General features: G+C 32.9%; 1 protein-coding gene across 1 annotated transcript; it reads left to right on the forward strand.

Moving 5' to 3' along the window:
• The first annotated feature begins 4,019 nt into the window (after window positions 1-4,019).
• Window positions 4,020-6,381, forward strand: LOC131174527 (subtilisin-like protease). The gene has a single exon (XM_058138144.1). The coding sequence runs from the start codon at window positions 4,030-4,032 to the stop codon at window positions 6,268-6,270; it is 2,241 nt and encodes a 746-aa protein (XP_057994127.1). The 5' UTR covers window positions 4,020-4,029; the 3' UTR covers window positions 6,271-6,381.
• The last annotated feature ends 4,081 nt before the right edge of the window (window positions 6,382-10,462 follow it).

Below are 10,462 nucleotides of genomic sequence, written 5' to 3' on the forward strand. Positions count from 1 at the left end.
TCTAGGCGCTCGCAACCAAAACTGACGTGCATGGGTGTAAACCGCTTGGGGAAATTAATAATTGCAATGAATGCTCAGAAGTAATGACCAAACTATTTTTATAATAATGCATTCTTTTATGGATGATTAAAGGCACCTCACACTTCAAATTAAAACAGAGAAATGGATACTCATTATTGAAAACGTCACGAAAAAAATTATTACTGGAGACATAGAAAAGCGTCCCTAAAACTAAGCGCGAATTTGAAATATGTTGCGTAGATAGGATTAAAAACCGTCACAAATTGTCTATGAGCCTTACCTTGAAGCTGTGGCGGCCTCAGCGTTCTTGGGTTGGAAACCGTTCTCCAGTTTGAGCCTGCTTAATGGGAAATTATATAATTTAGAATGAATTTTTTTTACCAAGACTGGGTTTACATGGATATAAAACACAAGATATATGGTGATATTCATCTATTAAATAGGTGAATCCTACATGTTTGTATTTTAGGTTTATAATATACCCAATTTAAGTAAGAATTTTCTAATTTAGAATACCCATATGAAATATTCAATCAATAATATTTTGCCATGTAATTAACAGTAGATTTATAAAATTAAGTTTTATCTATTTTTATGATTTAATAATTATTTTTTATCAGCAAATAAGATAATTTACTAATTTAAGATAATTTATTTATTGAAATATATTAACGATTTATTGATGGTTAATTAATTTGAGATATTTAAAACGTGAGAATTTAATTAATAATTATGTAAATTTTAAGTTTTTTTTATAAGCTGAAAAATATATTAAATTTGAAGGAAATAGGTTAAAAATCACCGGCACAAGGTAATTAAAAATAGCAACTCCAAACCCAGACACACAAACCCCAACCCCAGCGACGGCAAAACCCATTAAGAGAGCCAATAGAGAAACAAGCAAACCAAGATTCCATCAGAATTGACTTCTTCTCCAAAAGAGAGACCGTTCTCTTCAAACTTTAACCATGATCTTAGCTTTATACAGCAGACTCAGCGCGAAATAGATTGTTTAAAAGCCAGAATTTGAAAAGATCTTTGATAAAATATTCTGAAGCCATTGAGGAGGAGAAATCTAGCTCAGCAACAAACTCGCAGGGCTGAAATGCACTGGAGATTCTAGATTTTAAGGCAATAGAAATATATTCGAAGGAAAGTGACCTACGCAACTGCACAAAACTCTGTGAAGACTGAAAACTCTGCAAATTTTGATAAATTTTATGATTTTTTTTTTACAATTAATCCTAATTTAGGATTTTGATGTGGCTATTATATTGATGATATGGTAGCTAACATAAAACTACCATTAAGTATACTAATGATTTTTGATGGTCGGGTCAATTTAAAACGTCAATCAAACATGAAGACTTAATTGATAATTATATAAATTTTAAAATTTAATTATAAAAATTACCAAATTTTAGAGTTTTTATTTTAGCAATTAACTCAATTTTATATTCTTAACAAATGATAACGAAGTTCAAATATTTAATGAAGAGAGATTAATGTAATTTTATTTTTTCATATGCAATGAACAGAAAGAACATTTTTTAATAAAATAATACATGTTATAAGGAGAAATTGATGGATTCAAAATACTTCAAAACTAGTCGTTTTCTCAAGCATTGCATGAAATATTTATTTTATTTCAATTTAATAATATAATTTAATATTTATTTTTATGTTTTATATTTTAAAATATATTAAAATTTTTAATTGTTAAAATTTTTAATTAATTATGTTAAATGCAATTTAAATTTATATTAATATTTTAAATAATTATGTGACTATCAAAATTAAATTAAAATTTTATTTCTTAAATAATTTTATTTTTTATTTGATAAAGGCTATAAAAATTTTATCATTTAATTTTGAATTTTAAAATAAACTAATTAGTTGATTAATGATGTAAAGAAAAAAAAAGTGTAATTGAAAAGTAAAACATGCAAAAGACTACTTTTAAAAAAAAATAACATATGGCTAAAAAAATTCAATTAATTTACTAATATATTAATATAGGGTTAAAAAATTCAATTAATTTATTAATATAGGGTTAATTTAAGAAGTTTATGGTTAAGGAAAGCATCGTATTTCTAATAATTTCTTAAATGTATTAATTAAAAGAAATTTAAAATTAGATTTTGACAGGGGTAGAACCATATTGGTGTTTGGAGGGGCATCCTTGTATTTTTATAAATTCTTTTAGGAACATATCTTTGCCCCCAATTTTGCAAAACTTCTATTTCTACCTTTATATATATATATATATATATATATATATATATATATATATATATATATATATATATTTTTTTTTTTTTTTTTTTTGTTAGAAATGTATACTTGACTCCTTAAATTTTGGAAATGACAGTGTAACTATTGAAACCTTCTAAATTTTTTTTATCATCATCTTTATTTATAATCATTTTAAATTTGATTTTAATTGACTCTTGAAATTTTAAATAATAAAATAATTTTTTAAAATATTTTTTAATTAATATCCAAAATTATATTTTTTTTAACAAACCTTTTTTTCTCTAAACTTTAATACTAAATGGGTACTAATAAGAGAGTGAAGGAGTATGTGCTTTTCAGGTATTGTATTTTATTTTTTGGTCAAAATTTATTTTGAGGTGATGAAATATTTCAAGTTATATGGATTGAGTTGCTATTATTCATTTGGATATTATTAGTTCATTATATTTTTGCCTATTACTTTATAACTAAAATAAAATTCATAAAATATTATAAATAAAAATTTTAAAGATTTTAAAAAATATGATATTTTAATTAAAAAAATTTATTATGTACTTTTTTTTCCAAAAAATGCAATGTAACTTTTTTATGAGCCTGTTATTGCATTAAAGTAATTATGAAATCTATTATTTTAAAATCAGTGGTAGTTCTAGCATATGGCTTTTCCGCAAAGGGTATAAGTCACTCTTTTTATATCCCTTACCAATAGTATTACAAATAGATTAGTTGACTGAAAATGAAATTTCAAACTAAGTTAGATCTTATCTAGCTAATTTAACAAAACTAATTTCAATTTTAAAATGAGATTTTGAGTAGTTTATACTAATAAATAAAAGAATAAGATAAGTTAAAATGAAATTTTAATTATTTAATATTTCAATTTTTAATAATTTTTTATTATTTAAATAAAATTATTATTTCTTAATTATTCCAAGTGTCAAATAATGATAAATACAAGTGTCACTTTTTAAAAAAAAATTTTTGAGTCTAAAACTTAATTTCTCATATATATATATATATTATTTTAAAAAAATAAAAATCACTATTTTTAATCTAATCGAAAATTTAATTAAAAAATAATTGATTTTTAAGTATATATAATATGATAAACAAAGTTTTTTAATGCTTAAAATTATAGACCTAGGAATTTTAAAATTTTTAAAAGATGCAGTAAAAAATAATTTTAGATTAATATTATAACCCAATTTTGTATTCCAAACAAAGGATAATGAAATTCAACTATTTAATGGAGAGAGATTAATGTGATTTTTTTTTTCATATGCAACGAACAGGAAGAACATTTTTTTTTTAAATAAAATAATATAGATTATAAGGAGAGATTGACGGGATTCAGAATACTACAAAATTTTCAGTTTTAAATTCTGTCATCAGAAGGGTAAAAAAAAAAAAAAGAAAGAAAGAAAATCTGATGCTGGTGATATTATTGGAAAAAAAAAATCTAAGTAATTAGGGTGAAATTTGGCCCAAGATTCCGCCAGATATTCGAATATATCGGTGGTAAATCTGGCTTCATCATATATTGATTATATCGTCTGCCTAGTTTGTTGCTAAAACAGAGATAAGTACCAAGTTCTATTCAAACCTTTCAGCAACACAGATTATGTGTACAAGCTAATTCTTTTCAAAATTTAAAGAACTCATCTCTACAAGAACCGGCCAATCATTTCCGGTATATGTCACACTATAGAGTGAACCTTAGTGCCATCATCTTCTAGTTCTCATCGTGCTAACATGGAGATGGAGAATAAGAGGTGCAATTTATTACTAGAAATGGTGGTCCTATTTCAACTTTGCTTTGCTTTCAGAATTAGTTCCTCCTTGACAACCACGGGGGAGGGAAACTTAGAAACTTACATTGTATTTGTAGAGAAACCAGAAGGTGCAGTATCCATGCAACCTAAACATTTAGACCGATGGTATCAGTCATTTTTGCCAGCTTCCACCTCAAACTCAAACCAATCCCAAATTCTATATTCCTACCGCAATGTGTTTATTGGGTTCGCTGCAAAAATAACAGCACAAGAAGCAAAATCCATGGAAAGGAAAAAAGGATTTGTCTCAGCCCGTCCAGAGAAGGTGTTGTCTCTTCACACAACTCGTACTCCCAGCTTCTTAGGTCTGCAACCGAATGTAGGATTTTGGAACTATTCCAATTATGGGAAGGGATTGATTATTGGAGTTCTGGACACTGGAATAACACCTGATCACCCTTCATTTAGTGACGATGGAATGCCTCCTCCACCAGTAAAATGGAAAGGGAAATGCGAATTCAATGGGACGATATGCAATAAAAAGCTCATTGGTGCAAGAAGTTTCAGTTCTGCTGGTCAGCCTCCATTTGATGTGGTAGGGCATGGGACTCATACTGCTAGCACAGCAGCGGGAAGTCCTGTGCAAGGGGCCAATTTTTATGGGCAAGCCAATGGCACTGCGAATGGCATTGCACCATTAGCCCACTTGGCAGTGTACAAGGTTTGCGAGAAATCAGGTTGCAGGGAGGCTGACATATTGGCTGCAATGGATTCTGCAGTTGAGGATGGTGTTGATGTGATTTCACTTTCTGTTGGAGGTCCTTCGCTTCCTTTCTACGATGATGGTATTGCAATAGGTGCATTTGGGGCGTTTCGAAAGGGGATTTTTGTGAGTTGCTCAGCTGGGAATTGGGGTCCACAAGAAAGGTCTTTATCAAATGAGGCTCCGTGGATTGCAACAGTAGGAGCAAGCACTGTAGATAGAGAGATAAGAGCAATAGTGTTGCTTGGAAATAACTCAACGTTTAATGGTCAATCCCTTTTCCAGCCCAAAGATTTCCCTTCAAAATTCTTGCCACTTGTTTATGCAGGTGCCAATGGCAATGAATCATCTGCGTTATGTGCACCAGGATCATTGAGCAATGTTGATGTCAAAGGGAAGATAGTATTGTGTGAGATAGGAGGGGGGATAGCTGCAATTGACAAAAGCCAAGAAGTGAAGGATAGCGGTGGTGCTGCCATGATTCTAATGAATGATGAGCGCAATGGCTATGTTACTATAGCCGATGCTCATGTTCTACCTGCATCACATGTGGGTTACGTGGATGGATTAGCCATCAAATCTTATTTAAACTCCACAGCATTACCAGTTGCTACTATCAAGTTTAAAGGAACCGTAACTGGTCTGCCCGATGCTCCTCAGGTTGTTTCCTTTTCCTCAAGGGGTCCTAGCAGGGTAAGTCCTGGGATCTTGAAACCAGACGTTATAGGCCCTGGTTTCAGAATTTTAGCTGCTTGGCCAGTTTCAGTCGATGATAGGTCCAAAACAAAATCAACATTCAATATGATCTCAGGCACCTCAATGTCTTGCCCTCATGTTAGTGGTGTTGCTGCTTTGCTCAAAAGTGCCCACCCTGATTGGTCACCTGCTGCCATAAAATCTGCCATCATGACCACTGCTCGTTCATCAAACCTTGGGGGCAAGCCCATTTTCGATCAGCAATTTGTTCCTGCTAATGTATTTGATATTGGTGCAGGTCATGTGAACCCATCGGAAGCAAATAATCCAGGGTTAGTTTATGATATCCAATCTGATGATTACATTCCTTACCTTTGTGGCCTGGGTTATTCAGACAAAGAAATAGGACTTATCGTGCAGCGCACAGTAAAGTGCTCAAATGATTCAAGTATACCTGAAGCTCAGCTGAATTACCCTTCATTTTCTATCAAATTGGGATCTGATCCAAAGAAATACACACGAACAGTAACAAATGTCGGACAGCCAGGCTCATCTTTCATCCATGAGATTACTGCCCCACAAGGTTTAAATGTTGAAGTAACGCCTAATACACTACATTTCAATGCAGTGAACCAGAAAGCAACATACTCGGTGACATTTAGCAGAAATGGAAATGCCACTGGATCTTTTGCTCAAGGGTATCTTACTTGGAAGACAGACTTATATAGTGTTAAAAGCCCAATTGCTGTCATCTTTGAATGAAGATTAAAGAATTAGCCTATAGTTCTAGAGCTCAATAGTGCCTGTACAACGCTAAGGGTATGTTTGTGAAATGTGAAATGCTTGATTTAATAATTGTATTGAATGCTTGGAAGTAGTGATCAAAGCTAAACTATAACATTAGTTTTTGCAAAAAATAAAATTAATGTCTTGTGTAATTTTCTTTTCTATCATCATCTGCCAAAATTTATACATCTATTAAAATTTTTGAAAGGAATAAAAATTAAAAACTAAAAATTCAACCCACCAGAGCCTAAACTATTTGCTAAGGATGAGAGGCACAGAGGTCAATGATAAAATCTGATGTGCTTCTAGGACTACAACAGAGGAAATAGATCGACAATGGCATTTTGCTGCAGGGAAAAATTTCATTTTGAGCAACAACATCACAGCGTTTCTGAAGTTTTATATTTATACTGACGGCATTACTAAGTACTATTGCAAAATCTTTATGCATAGGCCTGGCCCCGGGGAGCTTGTCTGTCACGACCCAACCTATGGGCCGGACCGGCACTAGGACCTGGGCCAGCCTAAAGCCCCCGAGGCCCGTAGTAAGCCTTAACTATTCATTTACCCAATTCTAAGGCCCATTGGGCCCAAATTCAAGAAAACAAACGGACAGAGTCCGGCCATAAAATGGACTTTCCAACGGGAAGTTTTCGACTCACCCGACCTGTAAACACAATATATAGTCAATTGGGGAGCTCAGCTCACCCTCCACATACTCATCAACATAAAATAAATGGGAGCTCAGCTCCCTCATCCAATCCATCAAACATGCATAGCACATTTAAGTTTACAGGTCCAAAAATAATAATTTAGTTTACAGACCCAAATCAAATAAACATTTCTAACACATGCGGAAATTCTAGGATTTAACAAGTTTATACAAACAGAGTAATCGACTGCGAGGGAGAAAGCAGTTAACCTCAAAAATATCCTCCCGTGGCTCAGAAAATTTTTGAACAGAGTGAGCGTCAATTCGCAGAGTAAAATATCAATTTTAATCATAATCTCTATAACTATCTAAAACTAATGCACTCGTAGAGAGTGAAATGCAACATCGCAATAAATTCACATCATAGCATCAAAAGGTAATTTGGAGCACTCACGCACTCGTAGCATCAATCATAATATATGGGAGCCGATCCCCATACACTCTCTTAAATCCAACTCGTGCCAAGAACTCAAATTTCTGGACTTCCACTTAATAACCAAATCGAGGGTCCCAAAATAAGAACTCAAGCCGTGACTACCCCTCGAAGGATCGGGTCCCAAATAAGAACTCAAGCCGTGACTACCCGTCCTATCCATAGTCCACACCACATCACACGCACACCAACGCACGCACACCGCCTCCAAATTACCGCAACAACATTCATGGCACTTTAACGCTTATCAATGCAACATAAATCGTGCCTAGAGTTTAACTACATAATTATATGCATATAAGTGATGCATGGGCATGTCGAATATATAATAATATCGAAATTACAATTAAAATTAATATTTTACTCACAACCGGACAACGGTCACCGTGGCGGCAGAGGAAGAAGGTCGTCCGCTCACCCGACAATTACAAGACAATCATTTAATAAATTTGACTCTATACAAACAAGGAAAAGACCAAATACGCCCTAAGTCGTGAAAATCCCAGAGTCTCCCCTATACCTAGGACCTACCCAACTCGCAAAAGAGCTCAAAACACACTTCTATATCCACAATCCATATATCCACAACTCAATCATATCACACAGCCCCTCTCCCGCCCATCCAAACAAATCCTCAATCACAATATGTAAATTTACAATTTAGTCCTTATAATTGATCATTTTTGTAAAATCGCCCAAATAAGCTCTAAAAATTCTAAAATTTTGCCTCATGTCCTTAGCAATATTACTAGGCTATTGCAAAAAGAATCGTAATTTTATAAGCTACCACGAATATTTTATGGATTTTTAATCCTATTTAAGCACTAGAAAATTACGAAAAAGCAAGGTTCAGGTTTACCTTTGCCGATTCGACTTCGAACGTGCTCGGATGCCCGACAATGGTGGGGTAGCCAAGACCTCGATCCAATTCGAGACTTTTCCGTTACCGATGTTCGCCGGAAATTCACAGATCCGGACAACTGTCGAATTTCCGCGAATTGAGGATACCTACACGAAGCCCAATAATAATATATAAAAAATCAGGGGTGTTACATTGTCAATTAAACAGGGCACATTAGCAAGGCATTGCAATTCCTTAGTAGCAACTAGTAAATGTCCTCCGAAAAGAAACACTGATATGTTAATTAGCCCTTTATTTTCTTTTTTACCCCCTGATAAGATAATATTTGGAGGAAAAACCATGGAGCGACCTTCCTCAGAATTGCACAATCAAAGTCAAAACACTGGTAATTTTTTTGTTAACCTGATTTTAATCAAAATGGGAATTAATAATTGGCAAGGTATACTTCCGGTTTTAGATAAAAATTATTCTTAGCCAAGGACAGAACCACATTTATATGAGTGGACATTTAAAAAAAAATTATATATGTATTAAAGAGCCCAAGTTTTACTATTTTAATGATAAAGGGTCGATAATTAACCCCATTCACCAAATTCATCAACATTGATGGAGCTTGCTTTTTTTTTTTTTTTTTTTTTTTTAATATTTATATATAAAAAATAAAATATATTTATTAATTTGCGCATCCTTTTAGTTTATAAATTTGTCCTATAAAAGAACTCCTCAACAAATAAAGTCGAAAGAAAATTTATTGTATGATTCTTTAATTGTATATATTAAAAAAGATTTATTTAATAAAATTAATAATGAAACGATCATGCAAAGCTTTTAAAAAATGAAAACTCACAGAAAATAATTATAAATTTAATGTCATAATAAAATTTATTATTTTATAATATTATTTTTTTTATAACTAATATTAAATATTAAAAATTTACATGTATTAATTAAATCAAGTAAAATAATTTTTTTTACCACTAAATTAATTTTCTGTCTCCGCTCCTGCTTACAGCACCAAGAATTTTCTAAGAATCACACAATCCAATTGAAGTCAATAAAAGAGACCCACCAAATAAAAAAGAATTCAAAGGGTAAATCATTTGCATTATGGATATAGAGACTACTTTCAAGTAAATTTTGGTAGTTGCTTTGTCCGGACATGGACTAGCAGCATTACCCAAGTCCCAATCACGATCGAAAGATGAATGAGAAATCTAACCAACTCATTCCAACTTCTGTAGAACTGTAAGTGCTTTCCTCGGTGTCCAACTCATTTTCCACTTCTTCCAACAATATGGAAAACAGAAGATGCAAAATATTGCCAATGCCAAGCATGTTGTTTATGTCCTTCCTTATTCTTTCTTCCATATCTCCTTTCAAGCCATCGCTGAGACACCCTTCAACTCTTCTACCAGTGATGTATATGTGTACGAGGAAAGTGACTTGGAGTCTTATATTGTTTTCTTACAGAAACCAGAAGGATTATTATTCACAGATTCGAAAGATTCAGAAATCTGTTGTCAATCATTTTTTCCAAAAGACGCCTTCAACTCAGCCCAACCACACGTTTGCTTCACTACTACCGCCACGTGGTTACTGGGATTGCTGCAAAACTTACAGCAGATGAAGTATGGGCAATGAAAATGAGGGAAGAGTTGCTGTTAGCCCGGCCTCAAAGGATGGTGCCCCTGCACGCTAACCATACACCTAGAATTTTGGGTCTCCAGCAAAATTTAGGATTTTGTAAATGTTGGAATTATGGCAAGGGAGTGATTATTGGAGTTGTAGACAGTGGAATAACGCCTGGTCAACCTTCGTTTAGCGGTGAAGGAATGCCGCCTTCACCATCAAAATGAAAAGGGAAATGCGAGTTCAATGCAACACTGTGCAACAAGCTTATTGGTTTGAAAATTTTCGATACTACCAGTAATGACATGTTGGACAAGTTAAAGGCACGGGACACGAGGATTGACATTACTCGTAGTTGGACAATCAAATAATGGTAATTTTGCTCACCTGATAATTACAAGGTATTTGATTCAACAGGTAACTTTACTGTACATCTTGCAGGAAATAAGAACAAAACCAAAAAAAAAAAATAATAATAATTGATGTGTTGAAAGAAACTGCAATATTTTTTTGTTGGACATTATTGGAAACC

This window comes from Hevea brasiliensis, chromosome 16 (assembly GCF_030052815.1).
Source record: "Hevea brasiliensis isolate MT/VB/25A 57/8 chromosome 16, ASM3005281v1, whole genome shotgun sequence".
In the NCBI taxonomy this organism is placed as follows: domain Eukaryota; kingdom Viridiplantae; phylum Streptophyta; class Magnoliopsida; order Malpighiales; family Euphorbiaceae; genus Hevea; species Hevea brasiliensis.